The following is a 27,405-nucleotide window of genomic DNA, read 5'->3' as shown; positions in this document are numbered from 1 at the left end:
TTTCAGGCAATTTTTACATACCTATAGGCCACGACCAACATGGGGGCACCATCAAAATCTTATGAGACATGGATACACAACTCTAATCACTGTCTCAATTTTGTCACAAATGTTTCTTCTAAAATTCCTTAGGAGAAATTGTACGAGACCAAAAAGAAACTTTTTGAGGATTTGAGGAAAATGCTACTAAAATTAATTGTCCTGAACATTGTATGCTGAATTAAACGGTACTCATATAAATAATTTGTAATAAATGGACCTTAAATAAGCAGATCTGTGTATTTAGCATACTTAAAAATTTTCATACCCATATTACTAAGCCTAATAGTTTACTAAGCACCTAGTGTATAATTACATATAGTATACATTAGTGTTCTTGTACTAGCTTATTAAGTCACCTTAAATTGGGACACGTCATCATTAAAGGCCTTTTGTCATTGTGACTTTCCTGAGAAGTGGAAATGCCAATACAAAGTGGCACACACTTTTCCTGTATCACTGGGGGGATTATTTACTAGTAGATAATGAAACTAAAACCATGAGCATGTCAGATCTCTGATTATGACTATAATGCACAGGTTGTAATTAAAACTAATTGGTTGCACCAAATTTAAGAGAAATGGACTGAATTAACTGATTGTTGCATGTTAGTTTAGATTAGACTAGACTAGGCCATAAGTAGCATGACACACACATTTTCTGGTGACTTATCTCTATACCTCACTACTTTGGGTCTGGGTTAGTCTATTTATAGCAATTGAATCCTCAACCACTTTTATACGTAGTCTGAATTATTTTTAACAATAAAAAAATTATTGTAGTATTGCTTTTTTCAACGTGGCTGTTGTTTCTCCTTTACATTTTTGCTATATTGTGTAAAACTCAGTTCTCCGTCCTGAGTCACTAGTCATTTTACAGGACCAAAAGTCACTACTGCAGATATGTTTGACTGCCTGAAGTCTATAATCTATAATAATACTGGGCATTTTATATGTTTTCATTTCCTGTTTGTTTCAGCTTTACTTTGTCTTCAGTAAATGCAGCTCAGTAGATTTCAGGTCAGGTGATTATCTTCACCACACACTTTGACACCAAAACCACAGTTGAATTAGTAGTTCAGTGCTTTGGTTGGTTGTCTTGCTGTACGATGACACACCATCCTCTGAGTTTTGAGCAGATATGTTTTGAGCAGTTAAGAGGCATACATGCACACATCACCATGTTTCACAGATCAGGTTCTCTGGAACATGTCCACCTCCTACCCAATTTTACCTCTACACTTTCCTCATTCCAGCTCTCTTAGATTTTTCAGATTCTCTCAAGTATACATCACTATTTGTCCTGGAACTTGACAAACTATTTGTGGACCTTTTTAGAAAACTGTAATTTGGCTGAATTGTATGATAAAGATCCTCTAACGATAAAAATTTGGTTAAAGAAAATGTCTGTGTTTTCCATCAGAATCAGAGTGATTCAGAAAACATGCTCGCAAAAACAAAACCATTCTTCAAAGTGAGCTTGAGGTAATAAGTGTATTTTTTTCTGTCCATTAGCATGTTTTGTTTCCGTTTCACCATTGCCGTTACCATATTTGTAACTGTCCCTTAAATTTTGTGTAATCTTAAGCCGTCCAAGCAGCGATTTGAGTCGGAGATTTTAATTAAAAATGCCTGATTCTGTCAGAAGTTTGTTAGCGGCCATTTTATGTTGTGTTCTCATGACCAAAGAATTATTTTACGATGTGTGAGTTTTGCCTGTGACAGCAAATCGTACATTGTAAACCCAGCTTCAGGTACTAAAGCTGTTACAAATTGTGTTGCACTGAATGCTACAGAAATTATTCCATGTAAATTACACACCTTGACTTTTCCATGATAACAATATACAAGGTGCACTTGCATTTATGTAGCATACGTCAATGTCTTACACCAGCCTATTGTTCAGTCTTCACACGTGAACATTGCTAGCTGTTTTGCAACACCGGTAATCCATGGCTGCTTGGTGTTGATGGAATGAAGCAACTCAGTTATGTAGAGAATTCTAGATGACAGGTTAAATCCGGTATAACTTTGTTTCCTTCTCACTCCACCCTCGGTCTTTCATCTTCATGATGAAACAGCAACTTGAGAGGAGATACCGAGGTTAAAAGCAAAAATATATATATTGTTTGGCTTTCCATTGTCTTTGTGGCATGTCTAGTTCGGGCTGCTGAATGCATATTTGAAAAGGTGATTTGTGAAAATGATGGTGAATTCATTATACTTCATTGGAAACCAGGGAAAAAAGGCGATTTTGGGATTTTTAAGCACTTTTGTGCAAATCTGTGCATGCAAAGGAAGCCTTTTGCATGCATTGTGCAAATTGAAAGCACATGTTGTACATGTTAGGCTTTTTATGCTTTGCATGACATTATCTTCCATAATTGCATCAATTCTAAAAAATATATATATTGTCTGTCTTAACTGCTTATATTGTTGAAATATTGTTAAGCCATAAACCGTATGGTTTTAAAATCGAACTGCGCTTTTTTTTTTCCTCCCCCACCTGCGTTTGTAGTGCGACCACGCCTTCGACCTGTCACATAGTTCCTTAGAGGATCTGTTACATTCTCTCACCGTTCACTCATGCTTTATAGGTCAAATGACTCTAATGTCATCCTGTGCTTTTTCTACCCAGTGACAAAGCAGAAATTTCTGCCCTTTCCATACCAAACAGTATGGCAACTAAGGGAGTCCATCTTGCTTAAAGTTTAATTTGTGTTATGTATTTGTGGTTAACATACTCTTTGTCTGTACGGTTTTACCAGTCAGGCTGAAACTGAATGAAACTGTATGAAAGACAGAAACTGCACCGAGCACTGAAATAAATTTATAGTTTCTGGCCAGGCAGGTTGGTTCAGATGCCTGAGAGAGCTTATGCAACACCAACATCCCTGTTTGTGGAGCAAAAGACTCATGCTGCCTCGCCCTCCATCTTGACTAGAAGCTCTGAGATCACTGACCTGAGATCAGTTTCGCTCTCTGTAGAAGCCTGGAATTTACAGGGAGGTGAGAACAAGACAAATTTGAATGCCGTCCTGTGCACTCTGCATTCAAAACCCTCACATTTGGTGTGCATTGCGTGACTAAGCAAATGTGTAATACTAAACCGGCCCATCTGCAACAGTGCTGGCCTGTTCTCATTTAAATTGTTCAAAATGTTTGTTTAAAGCCAACACTTTTTATTTTAACCTTAAAAATCTCCTGAGCTATCGATACACCTCATAGTGTAACATCAACACTGAGAAGAACAGAAGAACTACTATATTAAAGGCTTGCAGTATTTTTATCAGTTCATCTAGTATTTCATTGTTCCTTTTATTCATTCAGATTGTTTCTATTTTCATTATTTTTTACCTTTTTTTTTTTTAATTGTTTATTAATGACTGGCGTAATTAAAATGCTGACACAGAGGACTTATATTATATGTCACCATGTTACAATGAATTTTAGGCAGAATTTTAGGTTTTGCAGGTACCTTTGTTAAATCCTTTCCTTTTGAAATCATTTTGGGACACTTCTGTGACATTTTTTTTTCTTTTTTTGATGAGAGAGACATGACAGGTGACCTGCTTTTATTCAGTTTGCATGCGGGGAGCTTTGACTTACACTAGTCACCTATTTCCAGTAGCATTGAATCAATGGCTGATTAGTGACAGGTGAATGCCTTACAATGAATGGACAGTCCTGCCAAACACTCATCCACCAACTTCTTTATCAGTTTTCTGCCGTTCGACCATGTATCATGGCACCATTTTGATAAGGGTTAAACATTGACAAGGATGAGCTCTCATAGCTTGTGTAACCTGCGGACACTGAAAGCAGTGAGGTAATGTGTGTCGACTATGGGATGCTGGCTGAGTTTCATTTGAATCAGTGTGTGTGAGTGTGTGTCATAGGCTTTGAAGGTTTACACAGTCTGACCAGCACATGGTCATCGCCCATCCATTGTGGGATATTTTTTTCATAGGTTTCCTAGTAATGGATATATTTTCAATATGGTCATAGTATGCTGAAATAAAAAGAATTATTTAGTATTAGGGGTGTTATGGTTGGAACATTTCATGCTCCCATAAACTACTCTAAAAATATCACAGTTTCTCAGTATTAATCAAACATCGAAGAAATGGAGGTTGCTTTAGTGTGTTTTAGGGGCAGTCCAGAAGGAGGGGACTGTGAAAGTTTAATCGCAGCTGGATACAAAAAGGATGAGAATCACTGTTGTAAGGTACCTGACTGGGTAAAAAAAAAACCGAATAGGTAGAAAAATCATAGATGTGTTAGGGTTACGTGTTAAAAAAAAGTCAGTGAGAAAACAGTGAGAAAACCGATCATATATCGTGACTAACCCTGAAACTATGACATTAACCCGGGTTAGTATGAACATATGTTCAGTATATTACCGTTTCAATTGGGATCAAAGGACAGGGATCATTATTTTGTGCTTTATGGCTACAGTGAAGTCTGCATTGAAGTATTTTTTATTTCTTTATCTCATCAATCTCTCTGGCCTGATGTATTTGTGTACTTGACGTCACAGTGAACTTTGAACCCATTTCTGATTTTGATATCGTGGAGCGGCAGTCATGCAGTCGCCCTTTATACACTCTATCCACCTCACTTCCACATTACCACAGATGCCTTTCTATAACACAACGGCTTTTCGTATGAATCTCATATCCTTCCACACCTTTGGATAATGTCATGCACATTCAAGGCAATTACAGTGACTACTGTGTGAGCTACACCATTCAGTCACACCACTCATGTGGATGATTGTGACCTTTGCTACGTTCATCCAGGCTACACCTTTATCTGAAGCAGTGTGGTGTTCAGACTGAGTAAAGTGTAGAATTCAACTCTGCCTCTATTAGTAGAACGAATTGGGGGATTGAAGAGATGGGTGGAGGCTTGGATGAAGGTTATCCTGGAAGATACGCCCTGTTGAAATGCAACCACAAAATTGCTGATAGGTAGGAAAGACTAGATTATGAGGTCTGCAATTAAACATGCTAGAGATTGTTATCTGTTGGTATTGGTCCTGTGGAAGGAGGCTACTTCAGGTCCAAAGGCTGTTAAAGGCTGTAAACTTGTTTCTGAAGAGCAGGTATAACCTGCATTTGTTCTTTGTTTGGTGCCCTGAGGAACCAGTTTAAGAAGCTTTTAAAATTTTTAAATAATGCTGTGTGACTGTGGGTGAAACAGATGATGCCAAGGGCAAGGGAGAAACTCTTAGTCATAAATCAGAAAAAAAAAAAAAAACTTTGATTCATACTGAAAGCTTAAGAGCTATGACTCTGGGAGAGTGTGAAGATACTAGGTCAGATTGGTAGGGCTTGAGGACAGGATGCAAGGGATGAAAAGGGTTGAGGGTACAAAAGGATTGGAAGGGATGGGAAGGATGAGGGTTTCTAGTGTCCTCAGGCAGCCTAACATCCCACTATAACCATGGCAAGCACAACCCTTCCACTATAACCCCTACAGACGACCCCCCACAACCCCATACACACACTGCCAGCCCTGTTCTTGCTGTACCAGCCTGCACATAGCTCTTTTCTTCTTTCTCCTTCGGCCTTTGTCCTGTCTTTACCACAATTCTCTCTGTTTCCTTCTCTCTCTCTCTCTCTCTCTCTCTCTCTGTCTCTCTCTCTCTCTGGCCTGCTGTTGATAAAGACCCATCATTGTCCAGCCTCCACACCATGATGGCCTTCTCACATTCTGAGCTCTCTTTTCTCTCTTACATGTGAAGTAGTTCCCTTTGCCATGCATCAGAACTTTAGAGTTATTAACACTGTGCGTGTTGGTTTATAAGGGTGTGGGACTGAGTCAGCCCTAAATGTCAATGTTGGCTAATTGCAGAGCAACACCACCATGCAGACCAACCTGAATGCGGCTTAATGACCAATAAGAGTCTTGAATTACTCGTAGTTATTTTCACACGTTTTTAATTCATGACACGTCTATCGGCTCCCTGTTAAAAAAAGGAATATATTTAATTTCAGTTTACCTCCATCATAATCAAATGGAGAAATATGTTGTACAGTATGGCAGGTTGGATGGGTGGGGTTGGTTTCAGAGGTGTGTATGGTTGTGTGTGTGTGTAAATAGCAGGAACTTCAGAAGCTGTGAATATTTGCATGTATGGCCTTGCAGTGAAGTTATGAACACCAGTGTCAGCACTTCCATACTTCAGTGACCCCTACTAATGGTGGGCGAGAACGCTCTGGTACTCAGGGGTGAAAACCTGCTCAACCTGCTCCACTCTGCATGGGACACATCATGCTTGCAAAAGGGGATAATAATAGAGAACAATGAGGGAGTTTACCTTTCTCCTTATTATCCCCCTTCCCTTCGTTTTCTGTAATCAAACACCTCCTTCTCCCAGATGGCACGTCACACCCAAAAGGCCAAGTAACCCAAAAGTGGGATTCCAGCCAGCTTAGTCTGGATCTCGCCCACTTTTCCACTTGAAGGCCACTGACCGAAGTTTTTAACTAGTTTTTTTTTTTTTCCACACAGGCTCACATTTCAGTTTATGTTAAAAGCAATATGTTAGCAGGGGTTCAGTTTGGATTTAGGACATGGCATTTAGGACTTTGGATGTCAACACTTTTGGAACAGTACCATTCAATTTGTGTTGCTCTAAAATTGAGTTAACAGCACTGATGTTATGAAACAAAGTTTCAATATACATATGATTTTCTGTCCTAAGGGCTTAATTTAACTAACTACAGCTGGTTGTCCAAACCTTTTTAGCATTCTTTGATTCACAGTTTATGGCATCAGAATGAGATCAAGATATGATCTAAGGGTACTAAACAGATTGTTAGAGCACTAGCATTACCTTAGTACTGCATTCATCTCTTTTATTCCAACGATATCTAACTATGTTGCAAGTGAGCCTTTTTAGGGCAGCAATAATGTGATAGGGCAGCAATAATGTCATATGTAATTATGAAAACATCATAATTACATAAATTCATTCATTCATGCATCTTCAGTCACCGCTTTATCCTGGTTAGGGTCAGAGTGGATCCGGAGCGTATCCTGGAAACACTGGAAATACATCCGACAATTGATTTAGACCAAATATATGGAATCCCCAAAATGTCACATTGGTTAAAAATGTTATATACAGTATTTAAGAGTAAAATATTAAATGGATAAGTGACTAAACATGTGTTGGAATCCAAGAAAATAGGGAACATAAGAAGCTAAAAAAAAGGAATGGTAAATGATAAATGAAGAAATTTAATTTATTTTATTGGCTTTGGGAAATAATTTAAAACTCTCTAATTAACTCAGAAAATTGTATGCTGTAGATGTCTAGCAATTGTCTGTAACCACAATTTATCACACTGGATGGATTTAATGAAGATTGTATTAGAAATGATCTACAATTTCATTTAAGTATAGTATTAAATCTCAGCTCCATTTGGCATTCACATAAACGAAATGTGCAGGATATGCATACTAACAGTAGCACAGCTGGATATATAGATGTTTAGGTATGTAGCATGCTTATATTGTATCCTCAAGAGTGAAAACTTGAGACTCTTTAGCAATGTGTTTTAGGAAATAAGAGCAGATAAGCATTCTTTATTGGGATACTCTTTTGTGACTCAGAGCAAACAGATGAAGCATGAAGTGAAGAGAAGGCCAGAGAGGGAGTGGAGCACCACATCCCATGATCGGGGACGGGAGTTTCCATGGCAAGGCCTGGCTGAGAGCTGTGGTTATGAGGTGGAGCTAACCTGTCCTGCTGTGTGTGTGTGTGTGTGTGAATGTGTGTGTACGTGTGCTTACGTGTGTGTGTGTATGAAATCATTTACGATTCGATTATGGCCTCTCACAACCTTTATCCCACAGTCAGCTCATATACTACTCATATGAGTACCTGGCACAATGGCTAAACTCCTCGTATTATTTTGGAAAAATATAGATTTAATGTGGAATGCACATTGACTTCTGAAAACTAGTCGAACAGGCTTCGCTGAGATGACAAAGTCATAAGTTCATCTATGTAGGACACTTTGCAGTCTCAAAGCTGCTGTAGCGGTTTATATTCCATTATCGATTTTTTCCTCCCTTTGTTTCATGAACATTCTACACTTTAATCATTCGTGATACAAGCTTATATCTGGATATTAGGACATATAATACGACATGTACTGTATAACTGAGTCATCATGTCTTGCCCTATACGCTATGTAGTGCAAAGTAAAGTCTGTCTCCTGCCTTAAAGGCCAAATTTGACATTCCTGGAAAATTTGTGTGTGTAATATACATTATATTTGATATCATTTAATGTAATTTTCATTACAAATTATATGACTGACAGCAACGTTTTTGCTTTAATGACAGTGTGCACTCGAGCTGGCATGGACTTTACAAGTTTGTGCAAAACCTTATGATCCATTTTAGATCAAATCCATCGGTCTGAACATATGCTTCAATAGGAGAGATTACGCAGGATGAAAATCTGACCGTATGTACAAAGTAGTTAACAAGTTCAATATCACAAATTTGCTTACATTTAAATAGGGACCTAGAAATAGTGCGGAATCTTAAATATTTAATATTGAAGACATTGAACATTTACTTTCTTTGTTTTAAATATTTTAATATTCTAAAAGCTTCTGTTTATTTCCAAAAAAAAAAAGATTTTCAATGTGGTCTCAGACCTTTTATATTGCTCTCAGAACAGCTTCAGTTCTTTGTGGCATGGGGTTGGAAATATTCTCCTCCGAGCTCTCTCATCAGCAGAGCATTTCTGCAAGAAGTACTGCTGCTCACTGGATGTTTTTTGTTTTTTGCACTATTCTCTATAGACTGTTGTGCATGAAAATTCCAGGAGATCAGCAGTTTCTGAAATATTCAAGACACCCCATCTGAAATGAACAATCATGCCACAGTCACTGAGATCACATTTTTCTGTTTTTATTTTCCCCAGTTTTCTTCCTAATTTAGTCTAGGCCAATTCAGCTCTCCCCATCATAGGACAGTTAGTTGGCTTCATGTGCTTCCTCCAAGACACGTGAAGCCAACCAGCCACATCATGTTGAACGGCTGCTCATGCAGCGTCACCGGGAGGCATAACACACACAAGAGGAAAGCGCTATCCACACCATTCTGCATGCATGAGCTCACAGAAGCCCATGATTGGCTAGTGTCGCTGTGATTGACAGGGGAGAGAGAGTGTAGAACCTGGTGTGTCTCTAAGAAGGAAGACTACAGCAAGCACCTTTCAGTGTTTTCTCACTCATACATACACACACACACACACACACACACAGATACACAAACACACACAGACAGAAATACACTCACACAAACACACACACAGATACACAAACACGCACAAAAAAGAGACACAGACAGAAATACACTCATACAAACACACAGATACACAGACAAACACACAGGCAGAAACACACTCACACAAACACACACAGGCAGAAACACACTCACACAAACACCCACAGGCAGAAACACACTCACACAGGGAGACAGACAGAAATACGCACACAGACAGACACACACACACACACACAAACGGACAATCTCCTCTTTTGTACAGTGTGTAGTAAGTTTTCTGTTTTTTTACTTTATATAGTAAAGTTCTCTCTCTCTCCCTCTCTCCCTCTCTCTCTCTCTGTGTCTGTCTGCAGTAATCGCTGACTAAAGTAGCAACAGATAGCTGTCTCTTGCAGCAGTTGAAATGACGTTGCATTTATCTGTAGTGTGTTCTGTACAGTAATGTGATGCCACTTCTACACTTAATCACACTGAAGATAAAATCTAAAGGTTGATCTGGTGTATAGCGCACTGTGGGTCTAACACACATGCTATGGAACAAAGGTTATCGTGCTGGAGATAGGATTACTGAAGCTTCACCCTGAGAGGCTGTGCTTTTCAATCATCCAGGTCGTGATTAATGTTGTAATAGTAAGTTCTGGCAAAATTAGCTCTGCTCACTTCCTCCTGGATGTTTCGCCCGTCAGTTTTACTGACTGGTGGGGAATTTCTGCTGTTTAATGTGAGCGTAAGTGTAATTTGCTGGGTTCTGTCACTGGGTCACTGTTTTGGTTTGGGACTAGGCAATTTGTTGCTGTTTTCATGCTCATAAATTAATTTAACTTCTGTGTTAAAGTACATGGAGCACCAGCACATTGGGTTCAAACATGTGAGTGTGTGTGTGTGTGTTATTGCCTTCCAAAATCCCCCTCTTTGCTCAGATGCAAGGATAAGTTAGGTTGCTGTTAGGATACCAATAACATTTTTAATCCAAATTTGCACTTTCTGTCCTGCGTTATGCTTCAGTTTCACTTTCTCTCATGCATGACCTTCATTCTGACACGTTACACTCTCAAAAGATCAATCTCAACGTCACTAAAATTCAATATTCTCTAACTCTACCCACTCTTACATATATAAATATGTAAAAGTGTGAAATTATTTTTTGCTGTAGGAGCTAGGTGCGTTCGCTTGTAACAGGAACTGCAATAATTACTTCACACAGACAAGTCAAGTGACGTATTAAAGAAAAAAATGCTATCTCCCACAGCATAACAGAAACATTGTCTTTTTTTTCCCTTTAATTTGCCACTTGTCTGTGTGTGTTAATTAGAGCTGATCCCGTTATATACTCATATATGCTGATTTCATTGGAACCTAGACAGCACAACATGGTGTGAATACTAAAGTGTGTCTAATGTTTGTAGCTGGAAACCATGCTGAGGAGGAAAATATGCTTTTTGTATGTGACTGCAGCAAAAATACAGAAGTAGAGATGGCACAGTAACACTTTTTTCTTTAGCAAAACCGAGAGTGAAACCTTGAGTCTCAGCTGATATCGATACTCATATGGTATTTTTTTTTTCTTTAAACGCTACTATAGTTTAAAATGATCTTTTAACTGAAGCACTTAAAAATACAGGAAAAGATCCTTAAAAAAACATCCAAAAATCATTACACTGCAAATACCTACTAAATATAATAAAGTATCAATATAATAAAAAAAAAATCAATCCTAACAAAAAAAAAAAATAATAATACAAGCAAGTCTCTTTATATGGAAACATTTCCAGTTCCAAAACCTTTTAAATCCAGTTCCATCATTTCCATTTTTTACAGGATCAAATCAAATTCATTCTTTTTTCCCCAATATCTGATGCATCATTTTTTGCTGGCATCTCTATACAGAAGTATGAAAAGTGATTTTGTGTATTAAATACATCACCAAAGCCTTTAGTGGTCAGCAAACAACATTTTTAAAATTTACATTCAGATGTGAAGTTGGTGCTGCGGTATTCATCCTGACAAATTTTGAACTAAAGGAAATCGCTACACGTTGTAGTACAGGGGGTCCCAAACCTTTCTGGGGAAACGACCCCAAATTTTCTGTGACCCCAAGCCCTACATTTTTTAAAATTCCAAATAAAATATGGGACTACTGTAAAATCTGAACATTGGATTATGTCAGTAACATATGTGTGTGTAAGGTAAGTGACTAAAAACCCAAAGGAATATTTCTTGCACTTACCAGCCAGTCTAGCGGGACGTGTTGTCTTCTTACAGGAAACATATATACGGCCTGACGCCAAGCAGAGGAGCCTGGTTTATACTTGGCGCATGGTTTGTGCGTGCACATGCAGAAGCTACAGGAACACAAGCGGAATTCTTCACACACTCGCTGCATATCTTATGTAGATCCGGAAGATTTAAATACGACATTCACTAGATGGCACGTCAGAGCCAAAACATCGCTGTCTGTCAGGTTTCCGAGTCAAACTGTAAAATGTTTAGTGTTTAGTTTAATGTTTAAAATGATTTCAAGCACAGCGACGTTAAACACACAGATGAGCTCTGTCTCTCTTGAAACTTTACGCCGCCGTCGTGATTGTTGTCATGAGCTGCGTCTCAAATTGAAAACTCTGACCTCACATCCAAAAGTATTTACTAATCTGGAAAATCCAGAAGACTGGTACGCAAAACAGAGCTTTTGGTGAGATTTTTTTTTAAAATTCAAACATGAATAGGAAAATCAGTTAGTATTAGTACTCAATAATGCTCTAGAATAGTACACTAACCGTCCACTTTGTTAGGAACACCTGTACACCTTGCATTCATGCAGTTATCTAATCACCCAGTCATGTGGCGTGTGGTGCCATGAGATGGCACTATCTATCATTATAAAACTGTAACTCTACCAAGCCTGTGGTGCACTCTGCCTAGCCCCTGACGTATTTCATAAACGGAATTAGAGGAGTTGATTTGATTGGATATCTCGTAACCACACCTATTGATAATGAATTTATGTATTTAATTCCACTGTTTTGCTGATGGTCAGGAAAATTCAGAGGCTATATTGTCCATGCCCACATGCCAGCACCATGGTGTTATCTGCTTATAATCACAACAATAGAGCTTGTTTCTCATTCTCACTCGAGCACATACGGCTCGTGTATTTCACGCCACAGATAGAGTCTTGTTCATCTGCTAAATGGAAGGAGGAGCACAATTACAGCACAATTACAGCACAAATCAGCATCAGATTCGGACTTCACTCTACAGTGCCTTTAATAAATTCCAGTCTAACAAGCTGTGCAGACTAGTCTCAGTGCTGTATTCGATGTTTATATTGTGTGTGAAGGTGAGAACTCGTGCTGTTTTGATGTATAATTGTCTCCCAGCATTTCTTCAAATGCACAGTGTGGATAGAGACAGTCACTATAACTACATGTGTTTGTTTCCATCTCCATCCCCAGAGACTTGGTCTTGCGTGTTGCACTGCTTGCGAGTTTATTTCTTTGTGTGCACATATGTGTGTTGGTGGAGAATGGGTGATTGTATGTATGATACAGAAGTGTGAATTTTTGTTTCGTTTGTGTGAAAGACTGTACTTGAATGAATCATTTAGTAAAACCCATACAAAAAATGTTCTCGTTTTGTCTATCAGCATGAAGTCGGATATTTGATCTCTGGGGTTTTTGATTGTCGGATTAATTCAATATTTATATTTACGATCTGTCTGCACTGATTCCAAACAGGCAGAATTTGGAAGCGTGACTGAATCTGTATGAGCGTCTCTGTATGAGATGTATTACACAGCTCTTATTAATACTGTGTCATCATATAGAAACGATATAAAAAGATTCCTTTTGTAATTGTGTGGCAGCCTGGGAAAACCCTTCACATGGTCCAATTTTGATATTTACTACTATATATAATTCTGAAGTGATATTTTTCTCTTTTGCAACCAGAAGTAAAGTTCTAGCATTTTGAAAAATCTGGTTCCCCAAAAGTAAAAAAGAAAAAAATCACTTTTAAAGATTTCATTCCAATTCCACTGAAAGATGTCCCACCTACATCTAGATGCCCTGCCTACATACCCCGCCCACTCTTTTAAAGAGTTTATAATGGGACGTTTATGCAGGGAAATGCATTTTGGTTATCAGCATCATCCACATCAGTCTCTGACTCATCACCTGAGGTAAAAGTCACTTGTGGCATGTAAACACGAGCCTCGTCATCATCTCTTCACTCGACTGATCTCTGTTCACACTTACATCAGTGGAGAATTCATTTCAGTTCTGTTTTGTTGGCTACATTTCATTTTATTAGGTCACGTAAACATTTTGAAACTTTGTGCGATGACGTCTGTCCAGAGTGTATAAGCGTACTTTCTGTTTTGATGATGATGATGTGATGGTGTAGGAGCAGTACAGACATTCTGACAGTGAGAAAAGCACACTTAGCTCATGAGGTTTTGATATCTTTAGGCAGACTGACTGTTTTTACTGCTACGGGTGTTAAATTGGCTTTGCAGACAGACACCAAGGCAGGGTTAGAAAGTATCCTAATCAAAAACATTGCTACATTGTTTTTGTAAAATATATTTATGGTTTCTAAGTTGAGTAGAGATGTAAAAGTATGTTATTGGCAGAAAAACTCCATTTTGAACACAATTTTTAGAAGAAATCAGCTACATCGACATCCGATGGGTTTTCGAAAGCCGCATATACATACATATATTTATATCCTCTCTCTCTTCTCTGTGTCAGACTGATAAAGTGACACTGGCATTCATTCCCATTCCCTAGAACAGGCAACATGCAATTACTTTTGTTCACACTGTGCCACTGCTATATATGCATCTGCAAAACTTATAATATGTCCTTGCACCTACCGTCCTGATTCCCTGGAATGGCATTTAAATTGGGTTAATTCCAAAGATTGATTTGAAGGCCACTAGTCACGGAGCACTTCTGCACCATGAGGACATCGTGTTCTCTAAATGTTTGCATGCAGGTGTTACGTTATTGCAGAAGTGTGTGTGTTCCCCTTAAAGGTGTGATAGAGCCACGGTTAATTGCCTGTTAAGATGACAGCATAGCAGTGCAGCGATGGAACTGATTAATATTTCACCTGGTTGTTATTCCAGTGGCTAGCGGCCTGTGAAGGGCATGATGTTAGTCGTGTGTGTGTGTGTGTGAGCTTGTGAGTTCTGGCAGTGCCGTGTTCGGATCCGTGCCAGCGTTCTCATATTTGCAATTCTTGTGCTTAGCTACATCATAGCGCTGACAGGTGAACACTAGAGGCTTTTCTTTCTTCAGGTATTCTAGTCACACTGGTATGAAACTTCACTCCGTCTCACACACATTCACACACAGAAGAATCAAACCAGACCACAGGGTCACTTTTATGAAGTGACATTTCTCAAGTTACCACTTCACAACTCTTTTACAAAAATGTTGCTACATCTTTTGTTTCACGCATCATTTAAGGTGTGTGAAGAATTCTTTTGTCTGTAAATACATATCTACTTATTTGCTAGACACTTCTGTTCAAAGCGGCTCGCCACTGAGAGTTAGAGGTAAGTACTTCCCAAAGGGCTCTGCAGTGGCTCTCTTACAGTCCTGGGATTTAAACTCACAACCTTTCAGACACTAGGTCAAAACTTTAGCCACTGAGCTACACAGCCTGGCTAGAAAGGGCTAGAAAACTGAATGTGGCCCTTAAGATACTGACGTGTTTGTGTGTGTGTGTGTTTCAGACACTACGACAGAGGGGAAGCAAGCCAGAAGCTCCAGATGATACAGAAGAAGATGATTCAGCCATCAACAAATGCAGCAAAGTAGACGATGAAACAGTAAGTGTGTGTCTGTGTGTGTGTCTGGGTGAGTATGGAAGTGAGACAGTAAAGAAGTGAGTGAGTAAACTGACGCGAGATTGCATAAGTTTGGAGATGGGATGAGGGCCTGAGTGAGTAAGCGCTGATTTATACTTCTGTGAACGCATATCTGCTATTGTTTAAATAAATCCTTGTATTTGGAGCAGTATTACTCCGAAACTCTTGATAAAACCCACGGAAGGAAGGTAACACACCTCCCTGCCAACCAATCAGCATTCTCCTGAATGCTGATGGACTCACAGCACTGTAGATATGCACAATGTGTAGATGGATTATAAGGGGACTGAATGTAAAACGTGTCTCTGCGTGGAATACTTACTCACAGACCCACTCTCTGAATCGCAAAGTATAACCCAAGCCTAAGGGGCAGGGGATTCTTGCTCACTCTGGTGTTCTTAGATTTCTGGAAGTCAATCACAAAAACCTACCATTTTAACAGGGGTGTGTAGACTTTTTATATCCGCTGTAACTCTAACTCAGCACGTATACAGCTAGTTTAGGTAGATGCTAACTTTCTGTCTAGTAAGGCAAATTTTCTAGGCAGCTAGCCACATGTTTTCCAAATATAGAGCGCTAATTTGCCTGTGCAATCTGATAAATTACATGTACATGTGATTTTACCAAGGATAATTGTGGACACGATGTCACGTACACAGTAGAGATTGGAAATGATACATAAATGAGGGTTTTGGGTGTGTTAAATGTGCTTGATAGCCACAGAGATCTCCCAGAAACAGAAGTTTAAAAAGGATGGTAGGACATGCGAACAAGAACAGAAGAATAGTTTGTATATTAAAAGATTATTTAAGCATATAATGAAAATAAAAATAAAAGAGGTAGTGTTAACATATGTATCGAACATGTCATTTGATACGGTTTAGAGTGCTTTCTCTTTGGAAGTCTTTTTCTGCGTAAAAAAGACGTATTTCAACAAGAAAATTTCACAAAATCTGTATTCATCTACAACTTGCCCAGGCCAGTACCAAACATTATGTTCTATATAAGAACTGCAGAAAAGTGGTGTTTCCACTAAGTTGCCACTGATAAGCTCTGATCCCAAGCTGGAACATACAAGGAAAAGATAATCACTGTATAAAGATTTTCTTTAAATTAAAAAACAACAACAACAAAAACAATGCCACAACAGGGATGCTTCTGGTAGACTACAGGTGGCTGTACCAAATAGGTCAAGACCGCCACTACTGCTGTTTAGGGATTAAGTGGCTTAGAGAGAGAGAGAGAGAGGGAGAGAGAGAGAGAGAGAGAGAGAGAGAGGTGATGGCTCTAAAGGGTGCTGAACTTACAACTGTCCTACCAAAACACTGTTACATAATCATGTGTACTGAGTCTGCTCTCTTATTTATCACCAGCAAACACCTAAATAACTGATGAACACAGTGGACTGAATGAAATTTGAAACCTCAGAAACAATGATAACTGACATAACACCTGCAGCACAATAAAGACATGTATAATTCAGTGTGGATTCGAGACACGTCTCCTTACAGTTGTGTATTGGATTGATTTATAATCACACTATCTGGTGTCACCAGAGGATGGTTTCGTCCTCATGTTGTATCAGGGAGCTTGTCCTTGATCCCACTGTCACCCCCTGGCTGCTCATTAGGAATCCGGATCTCTCTAAAGCTGCTTTGTGGCAATGCCTACTGTTAAAGTGCTATACAAATAAAATTGAATGAAGATCAGTGTGAGTATGCAGTGTGGACTCTTTGTATGCTGAGCTGAGTGATCAGATCACATGGCTTCTCTTATCACTGCTACTCTGATGACGCATAATTTCACTTCAGTTTTCTTCTACCCATGTCCTGAGTCTCAGAGAACATATCTGGCTGTCTTTCTCTTTTCTCTTCCTGGAGGTAGATACCAAAACTTAAACCATGCAAAACAGTACTGAACTTCTCTATGCTGGACCTGTCAATCACCATCAACATTCTCACACCCCAGCTACAAAACCTAGTGTGCTTCTAGATGACAATCTCAGCTTCTCAAACGATAGAAGCTGCTCAAATTGTATGCTATATCTCCTCTGTGGAGCATCAGGATGCTGCTTCTCACCTGCTTCATAAATACAGTGTACAGAATAGATACAGGTCTAAATATATAGTGTAGGCCTGGGAAAACCATTTATATGGCGACATTTTGAAATCTAGCATTTTAAATTCTGGTTAACCCCAGGAAGGAGAAAATAGTATTTAAAGAATTCATTCTGACTGTGGTTGACATTTTCATTGACATTTTGACAGCTGGTATGTGACAAACTGAATTGATTAGGCTTACATACCTTTAAGACAGAATAGGTGTTTTGATCTCCATGTTTGACCAACTGGTTCCTTACACAAGATGATCTTTGCAAGAACACAGCCAAGGCAAGTAAATAAAACCATTTCCTCGTACTTTTAGTGAAATATTATACATTACGGTTTAATCATAAATACATTTATGGTTTCTTAAAGAACAGGTGTTTTAGGCAGAAAAAAAAACAATTTAGTTGAAAAAACTAAATTTCTAATTTATCTATTTTTTTGTATGTTTTATTTTATTTTGCTAGAATTCAGCCTCATCGATAATGGGCAGGTTTTCTCAGAAATAGAAATGGATCAAAGGCTACGTTCCCACAGCAGGCAAAAGTGTGCCCAAATCTGAATAACTGAACAAATCAGATTTTTTTTTGTTAGGCTGTTCACACTGTTTTCAGTGTGGCTTATACCTGACATTAGTCTGAACAGGTTAATGTCCTAAATCTCCTAAACTGACCTGCATGCGCAAAGGAGCAGTGTGTCACATGATGCGTTCAAGCTCGCTGTAAAAAGAGCACATTTTTTTGGTATGTGTCTTTGGTTCCTTTCAGTTTTGCTTTGAAACTTTGAACTTTCCTTTGGCTCTACAGCCAGGTTCTCCTATGGCATTGTTCAGCTATTTCTCTTGAGATCTCTTCAAACACAGAGCAGTTGTGATAAGCGCCTTCTAATTTTGCTTGTACAGCAACATCACCCCAAATGTTTGAGGTCCATTACCTCACTATCCCACCACTGAAATTCTTCTTCACTGGTATCCTCCATCTTTCCTTCCCGGTAGCACGAAATTATGATGAATGTAAAAGTCGCATGAATTCTGAACTGCCTGTTCAGACAGAGGTCGCATTGCCACATATCGGATGCGTATCGGATTTCAGTACCACTTATGACAGTAGCCCAATTCGGAATTGAAGATGTCAGATTCAGTGAGTCTTCTGCTGTTCACACAGCCATACAAGTAACAAATCTGTGTCACATTTGAAGAAAAGGATCGGATTTGGGCCGCTTTTGCCTGCTGTGTGAGCATAGCCTAAGTAGTAGACACTGATCTAAGTACATATCATGGGTTAATGATAGTTCAAAAAAATGCAATGTGGAATACACGTATACAAGTCTTTAATATGCTGTAAGTGCAGCTCAACTGTGTCTGTATTCTGATAAGTAGAATAGAGGCTCTGTGGTAAACAGTTGTCTCCTCGCCTGCTGTGAGCACCACAATAACACCTAAATATTCCAATAATGTCTATTTGCATTAACCAATCAGGAACTTTCTCTTCTAAGGAGGCAGTCAGGTATACAGTGGTGGGCTATTGATGAAGAGACTCGCTGTGTTGTAGAAGTCTAGAATTATCTTATCTTCTCTTCTCTTATCTTCTCTTATCTTATCTTATCTTATTGACATTTGACCAAATGTTCTCTGCCACAAACTTTACTTTAAAAAGAATCCAGAAAAATAAAAGAACTGGAAAAAAGAAAGAACACTGGTGAGGTGTCTGTGTGTGTGTGTGTGTGTGTGTTCATCCATGCCAGATCAGGGCAAAACAACCAAGAAGCTTTTCACAGGAGTACCTTTGTACTAGTTCTTTGAAATGTTGTTAACTTTTCTGGAAATGTTCTTTTTTTTTTTTTTTTTTTGCATAAATGAAATGGATACAGTGCTCCATTTCCTCACCTAGGACATGTTTGGTGTCTGAAGTTTGCTTGGAATATGTGTTTGGTTTGAGTGTGTGCGTGTGTGTGTGTGTGTGTGTGTGTGTGTGTGTGTGTGTGTGGTGTATTATGGCTAAGTGCTATGATGGTGTGTGCAGGATCTGGTGGACTGGAGGAAGCCCCTTGCCTGGCAGGTGGGATATTTGGGAGAGAAATATGACGCCTGGGTCCATCAGCCTGTCGATCGGCCAATCCGTCTCTTTGAGTCTGACTTCTTTGAAGCTAACACCAAGACCCCATGGTACAAACACTCAATAATAAATTTGCACAAACACATAATCATGTTTGGGTTCAGATTAAGATGGTCCAGTTCTGTTAAAATTTGCATTTAGGTTTGAATTACTTTAAAGGTTTAGTTTCAATGAGCCTATAAATACATACTGTTCCAGAGGAAGCAAACATTAGCACTAGTGTTACAATATGTGTTTATAATGAAAAAAGAAAATCACAAGAAGGCAATATTATAATTTTATCAAAAACTTTACTTCAGGTCAGTAAATAAAAGCTGACTATGAAACATTGTTTTCTTGACGCTGATATTCAGATTGAAATGGATGCTATTCACTATATATGCTCACTACCAAGGGTAGAATATAGTGTCATTGTATAGAATTGGTATTTTATTTTTACATATTTTTAAAATGAGTCTATCCATGATGCATTTATTCAAAGCCCTTTACTACATTAAGTGACACAAGGGTCATTTAGCCAAAAAGTTTATTAAATGCACATTTTATAGGTGACTAGAATTGGAATCAATCAAGTCAGAGGATATTTTGTTTTATGTTCATTGACTTCACATAAAAACAGATTTATTTTTTAATCAGTTACGGAATTTAAGTGTATGCTTTGTAACTATTTTATCTTCACTCTTCCCGTTTGTGTGTAGGTACATGGTGCCAGCTGTGTGGATGCCTCTGGTTATTTACCTGAGCTGGTATGGCTACAGCTTGTTGGCACAAGGAAGCACTAGACTGTCCATTACATCAGGTAACACACATGCACATACAACCAGCCTGCACACTCTAGCTTTCCAACCCTCATACTGGATCCAGTATGAAACATTGAGTATTGAATTGCACACGTGCATCGGACTACATGCTGTACCATTCAGTATTACATTCCTATGGGTAAATGTTATGTTTGTGCTGGCAGTAATACTCCTAAAGTATGTTATGTTCCACTGAAGCAGCATTCATCAGTTTCATTCAAAGTGCTTGAGATCTCCATATGACTAGTGTCAGTCAGGATGGTGTCAGTGAAAGGATGGAACTAAAAACATTGTTCTTGACAGTATCTCAAGTATCTCAAAGCCTCGCTATTTAAATCCCTGAACTAATGATAATTCCTTTCTAATTGGTGACTTTCCAATGTAGAGGTGTGTGTGTGGGACCTGCTCGTGCTCCTGAAGGAATTCTGACCAATCCTGCTTAGTTTATGAGGGAGAAACTCTTGAGCAATCGTGCCCACTCCCACAGAGCATTTGACCAGTACTGCCAGTTCTGCCAGAGTTTGATTAATCCTGCCTGCTCCTGCAGAAAGTTTGACCAATCCCACCAGCTCCTGCACATTTTGATCAATCCTTCCAAGCTATTCGCAGGACATTTGACCAATTCCGCCCACCCCAGCAGAGTTTGACCAATCCCTGCCCACTCCTGCAGAGTTTAATCAGTCCCTACCCTCTCCTGCATAAAGTTTGACCAATCGTGCCAGCTTCCCCATAAAGTTTGACCAATCCTGACAACTTCCCCAGAAAGTTTGACCAATCCTGACAACTTCCCCAGAAAGTTTGACCAATCCTGGCAACTTCCCTGGAAAGTTTGGCCAATCCTGACAACTTCCCCAGAAAGTTTGGCCAATCCTGACAACTTCCCCAGAAAGTTTGACCAATCATGAAAACTTCTGCAGAAAGTTTGACCAATCCTGACAACTTTCCCAGAAAGTTTAACCAATCCCACCTGCTCCTACAGAAAGTTTGACCACTCCCTCCCAATCCTGCAGTTGTTATGGTCGTTTACACCAGTACGCAATATTTTCTAATGGACTCCCACCCACATAAGGGTAAAAGATACCTGCTCTTGCCACTTTTTTGTTCTCAGTTTTGTTTTAGTTTTCTTTCTATAATAATAATGATAATAATATAAAAATAACCTTCTGTTCCAAAAGATTCAGCCTTTTTCCTAATTTGCTTCGCTCTTTCATTCCTTAAACCATTAATGAACTCGGCTTAAATTACTGTGACTATTTAAACTACCTAATTACACTAACATTTCAGTTACCTGTCTAGTCTGACAGGGTGCTTGTAATTAGTGACATGTTCAGTAATTAAAACAGCAATTGTGTGTACAACTAATACAAGTTGATAACGTTGGTTCAAAGGGTAGCTTCTAATAGTGTGTCATTTTTATTCCTGTGCGTCTCCAGAGTACTCCTTTATGATCCACAAGTACTGGTTCCCATTCCTCTTCCTGCTCGGGATGTTCATGTGGTCCTTTCTCGAGTACTGTATCCATCGCTTCCTGTTCCACATGCGCCCTCCAGCCCACAACTATTACCTCATCACACTTCACTTTCTCCTTCATGGTCAACACCACAAGGTGAGTCCAAGGCCCAAAGAGATGTTACTGGGCCTGCCTAGTCTTGTGAAGAGTAGTTTAGACAAGCTAGCTAATATCTAATAGCAATATGATCTTTATCTCTCTCTCTCTTTATCTCTCTATCTCTCTCTAGTCTCCATTCGACGGCTCTCGTCTGGTGTTCCCTCCTGGCATAGCATCAATCGTTATAGGGGCGTTTTACCTGCTTCTGCGCCAGCTATTGCCCGAGGGATTAGGCACGTCTCTGTTCGTCGGTGGTCTATGTGGTTATGTGGTCTATGACATGATCCACTACTACTTGCACTACGGTTCGCCACGCAAGGGCTCCTACCTGTACGGCTTGAAGGCTTACCATGTCAAACATCACTTTGAGCACCAAAGAGCAGGTACTAATCCTTTTCTGTATTTTCTACTTGGTTGGAGTAATAATGTCATGATTCAGTAGTTGTTGTAGTAGTTTTGCATTATGTAAGGATTTAGCCAGGCTTCCTGGTGTGTTCAAATGGAGAATTTGTACTTTCAACATGGGAAAACGAACTGTGTGAGAGCACTGTTCCTAGGCAACCGGGAAACTCCTCGCTGTAATTTCATTTTTAATGAGGCTATACATTCACATTTATATCGTTTAGCAGCTGCCCTTTTCCAGAGCGACTTAACTGTTTACTAGGACAGGGGCTAGAAATACCATCAAGCTAAATACCTGTGGGGAGGGGGGGGGGTGGGGAAGTTGTTAGTACAGCCTGAAAAGAAATAGATAAACTAAGTGCTTGGTGAAGACGTAGCTGTTTAGCCAGCTAGCACATAGCTGTCTTTAATAGCCTGTGTAAAGGCAGAGTGAATATTAAACCAGACAAAGTTGTCAGGAATGTTAACATTTTCCTCAGAAGTGGTGGTAAATTAGTATAAAAAAAAAACCACACTACTAAAATTACACTAAAATTACACTTAATTTGAACCACAAACCAGTATAGAGAAATGGCAACATTGTGTCAGGAGCTTAGGTGCAGTCAGTTAGCATTAGCGTGCTAATGACTACAGAACACATGTTGAGTTGGGCTGTAGAGTTCTTATTGCCATAATCGGACATGCGTGTTAATTACGTTTTGTTTGTTAGCAGTCTGTTGGTTTCTCTCTGAGTCCAGTTAGGACCTAAAGTTTAAAAAGCTACAATCCAATATAATTTGTAACAAGCACTTGTCAACTTCCTCTTTTTGTTTTCCTTTGGTTGAATTCCCTGTTGCAGGAATTCCCTGTTGCATATAAGAAGGCATTGTATACGAGGCAGATTTCTTTTTAAAACAGCAACAAATTACAGATTCTGTTTATTAACCAGAACAGGAACCATAAGATGCTTCATATTTCAATATAATATTTGAAACTTCTTTATTACACTCTATCTTATTATCACACCAGCTAGCTAGTAAGTCAGCTAATCAGCCTGCTAGCTAGTAAGCTCGACCGAGCTTACTAGACAGAGTTCGAAGTTGTGTCCAGTCGTCCTGTAAACTAAAAAATGAGATGTGATGATGCAGTTTCTTGCTTGGGACAATTGTAGGACAATAAATTAAATGAATTAATTATTTAGTAATTAGGCTGATTTTTCTAAGGTTTGTATAACTAAAATGTACATGGTTTCTACTCATGATGGGCAAGACATAATTTGCTAGGGATGCTAGGGAATGACATTTCTACAGTTAATTAGAAATACCAATTATTAGGCTATTACATATGTAGACTGTTACTTATAATTAAGTGCACACATTTGCATCCCTAACGGTGTCTGGGTAAACAAAAAATTTTACAGTTTATCTCCAAAAATATAGAATTCCAAGTTTTTAATCATTTGGATTTTTTTTTTTGCTACTGATATTTAAACACACACGGTTAGATCTTTTTATTATTATTATTATTATTATTATTATTATTATTATTATTACTTTCTGATAATGAAGGAACATCTGTGAAATTGAACCCACTAAATGGCTTGTTGCTGAAAATTCAGTGTCTTTGTCTTTTTTTAATCTTCGTTTTAAGGTTAAGCTACCTTTTTGCATTCGACTCTAGACTGGTGGAATGCTTGAATTTTTTTTCACAATTTGACCACTGAAGGGAATTTGAGGATCATATTGAAAATAACTGAAGCAGGGTTTTGCTGACACTCGTGTAGTTGTGTGTATCTTCTGACTGGATGTTTGTTTTCTCCTTACAGGTTTCGGCATCACTACTACGTTCTGGGACCATCCCTTTAACACAGTCATTCCAGAGCAGACATTTTAAACTCACCCTCTGCTGTCACAAGTGCCCTATGCAAGGCCGCCCCTCCTCTCGAACCCCCACCAACTGTTGCTTTTCTCAGAAAAAAATGATCCAAGCTGCTCATCATCATCATCATCAGTCATCATCATCATCATCATCATTCGTCTGACAGTTTAGGAGAAGGCACAGCCCAGACTCTGAGTAATTGTTGGGATATATGCATGTACAGGCATATAATATTTAAAGAAATCTAATTTTAATAATAATGGATTAAAACTGTTTTTGTAGAGGCACTGAGATGTTCATGAACACTTTTAACTCCCCATATTGTGTAGATATAGGTAGAAAGATTAAGTTAAGTGTGAGAAGGTGTGTGAACGTGAGGAGAGAGTGAGTGAGCGAGTGAATGAATGGTTTTTAGCTGTAGAGTGGATCTGAATGGAAGAGAAGGTATGGCAATAGGACCCTCAATGGCCGTCCAAGTCACTGCCAGAGAGGAAATACTCAGGAACGTGCTCTAAATCTCACCATGCTTACTCAAGGCTTGTCAGTGTTGCTGCTGTTATATAGGAAGTTTCCCTCACTGTGCTTTTTGTTTGCGTTTTCCCTTCCAATTTTCTCCTTGTTATTCCTGATCCCTTTTTTTAAACATCTGTGAATTATTCTCAGAAACATAAGCTCTTCACCTCCGGTGTCTTGTCCTGTTCTTGCTTCTTAGTGTTGGGGATTCGATCTGTGGAAGCCGGCCTGGTAGTGGACAGTGTCGCTTCATTTTGTACCATCGTTGTGTTTTTTTGTTTGTTTTGTTGTTGTTGTTTTTTTTTTTTTTTTAAATAAGATATGCCAAGTGATCTACCAAGAGAACAATGTCCTATCCAGGGAGCAGCCATAGCCATTGACTCCTTGTGTAACCCATTATTAAAAACATATTCGGAGACGTTAAGCTGTGATGCTTCCATAGAGATGCAAGAAGCAAACAATGGCCCTTGGGCTTCCTGATCAGTAAAAGCGGGTGTGTTGTCATGGCTGCCGAATTTAAACCCTCGGGGGGGTGTGAAGCCGCGTGTTCGGGGATCTCCTTCAGTATGGGGGTTGCCTGGCAGGGAGTTTAGACGTGGCCGAGGCAACCCCTTTTCTGGGTTGACGATCATTAGTGTCTGACCAGGCTGTGAACAAGGAGGCCCCGCCCACAATCTCAGGCTGATCTCTCGTTGGTTCATGCTTGTATCAATCTCCAGTCTGTCCAGCAGTGTCACGCTCACTCTGTCTCACATTCTGTCCTGATTAGCAAACTTGTTCTGTGTTTTTGCGTTCCTCTGCATGTATTAGCCTCTTCTTGGGTTTTCTGTACTGGCGTGAAGTCACTACATGCCTGTCTAGATTCCAGGAACTTTCTATTCAGGTCAAATGGACACTGTGGCCTCACATGTGTCCTTTATCTACTGCACAGCTACCATCGGTCAGTGGTGGTAACATGATTAAATGTTCTGTGAGGCTACAGTCTCCTCAGTCTCTCCTTGTTGACTTGATGGCCAAAAACGACAGAAGAAATGTTGAATCTGTGTATTAAAATGTCCCCGATGTGTGATAAAGGGCATTCCCTACCTCCCTGTTCCTTCCTACACTCAAATCATGTAATTAGTCAATAGAATGTCAAGAGGTGGGCAGATGTTGAGCTGAGGTTAGGGCTGTTTGATTGGGCTATACAGCTCAAATAGGGTATCTGTTTCTGGAAGCATGAATGTTGATCATTAAGTAGTCTTGCCATGGCACCTTCCTGTCTCTGACGAAATAGGTCACACTGAGGGCGTCCCACAACTGGTGGGCGCCACTGGTTTGATTAAAGTAATAACAGTAAATATATTTACATGTGTTTACCTGTAAACAAAGTTTGAAGGTTTAATTCAGAGAAAAAAAATCTTTAAATGAAAATCTAAAAAAAAAAAAGATTTAAAAAAAAATGCTAATACAAATGAAAATCTGTTTACTACTATATATTTTTATGTTGCAAATTTCTATGCAAATGTACTTGTAAATAAATGTGTGTATATTTCTGATGAAGATGATTTAACTTTTTGTCTTTTTTAAATTAATAGCTGTACAAAGATTTTGGTATTGTAAGGTTATTTCTTAATTTTAGCAACATCAGTGAGACAGCCTCTTCGAAGATGATTTAAAAATGTGTGTGAGTCATAATCACCTCAAATGAATTATTCACGCATGGGGAAAGGAAAGACCTGCGTAAGTTTTATGGGTGCACTGACTCTAGCTTAACCGTACATGTTGCTGCAAGCATGATATTTTGCTTAAGTCATCGATTTTAATGTTGTTCCTGGTGGCTTACTGATGTCAATATCCACAAAATAACTGGTAAGTATCTGTATTTTTATTCCTTTATTATCAGAATGTTAAAAATAGGACAAAACTGAAGTGCAAATGGAAAAAAGGGGAACAAACAATATCCAAGATAAAATTAAGTAATGCAAAAAAAAAAAAAAAAAAAAAAAACATGGAAGGAAAAAAGTGGTATCACAAAAAAGGACAAATTGCAAAATTATATTTCTTATTTGCACAGTATGTCAAGACAGATGTACACTTAAAATCTTGCGGTGAGGCAAGTAAATTACTTACATGTAGCTTAAGGCACAGAATATCAACTTAATTTTAATATGAATAAGATAAGTGCAAGAATACATTATAAAACGTAAAAAAAAAAATATATATATATATATATATATATATATATATATATATATATATATATATTGCAAGAAAAAATGTCTTGTTTTTCTTGGTTTTGTTTGAAATACCTAACTACACTTACACTTAGATGAGGCCTTATCTTTGTGGGTTTTTTGTGACCATTAACAAACTGATTTGGTTTCCATATACTAGAAGACATTGTGGATTTACACCTAAATAAATATAATGTATTGTAGTAATCAGTCACTGATAAATTGCCACAAAATATATGAAAATCATAAAGGAGAATCTGCAGTGTGGGGAAGAAAACTGAATAACTGTGAATGGCTGAAGTTCTGATCGAGATTTCAAACCAGACCTTAGGACCTGGGTATAATGATCCTACAAGCAGGTATAAAATGTACACTAGCGCCCCCAAAAGGCTGCTGCTGGATACTATAGCAGGAGGGTTTGCACTTGAGTACTACTAAAAATCATTTGTCCTCTTACTCAATTAGTTTATAAAAATACTACTAATAATTTCATCCAGACCTTCCAAATACTTCTTACAAATATAAAAGATCATGGCTTAGATCTTTTTTTTTCTTTTA

At 38.7% G+C, this 27,405-nt stretch overlaps 1 protein-coding gene across 1 annotated transcript in view; it reads left to right on the top strand.

Annotated features, from left to right (window-relative positions):
• fa2h (fatty acid 2-hydroxylase) overlaps positions 1-26,173 on the top strand; it is a 36,283-nt gene extending 10,110 nt beyond the window's left edge. Inside the window, exons 2-7 of the mRNA XM_026946480.3 lie at positions 15,097-15,192; positions 19,358-19,500; positions 20,149-20,249; positions 21,684-21,856; positions 21,990-22,242; positions 24,066-26,173. Of these exons, the coding sequence (XP_026802281.1) occupies positions 15,097-15,192; positions 19,358-19,500; positions 20,149-20,249; positions 21,684-21,856; positions 21,990-22,242; positions 24,066-24,133 (834 nt within the window). The 3' untranslated portion in view covers positions 24,134-26,173. The remainder of the gene's footprint in view (positions 1-15,096; positions 15,193-19,357; positions 19,501-20,148; positions 20,250-21,683; positions 21,857-21,989; positions 22,243-24,065) is intronic.
• The last annotated feature ends 1,232 nt before the right edge of the window (positions 26,174-27,405 follow it).

Source organism: Pangasianodon hypophthalmus, chromosome 7 (assembly GCF_027358585.1).
Source record: "Pangasianodon hypophthalmus isolate fPanHyp1 chromosome 7, fPanHyp1.pri, whole genome shotgun sequence".
Lineage (NCBI taxonomy): Eukaryota > Metazoa > Chordata > Actinopteri > Siluriformes > Pangasiidae > Pangasianodon > Pangasianodon hypophthalmus.
This window is presented reverse-complemented; position numbering and strand designations above follow the sequence as displayed.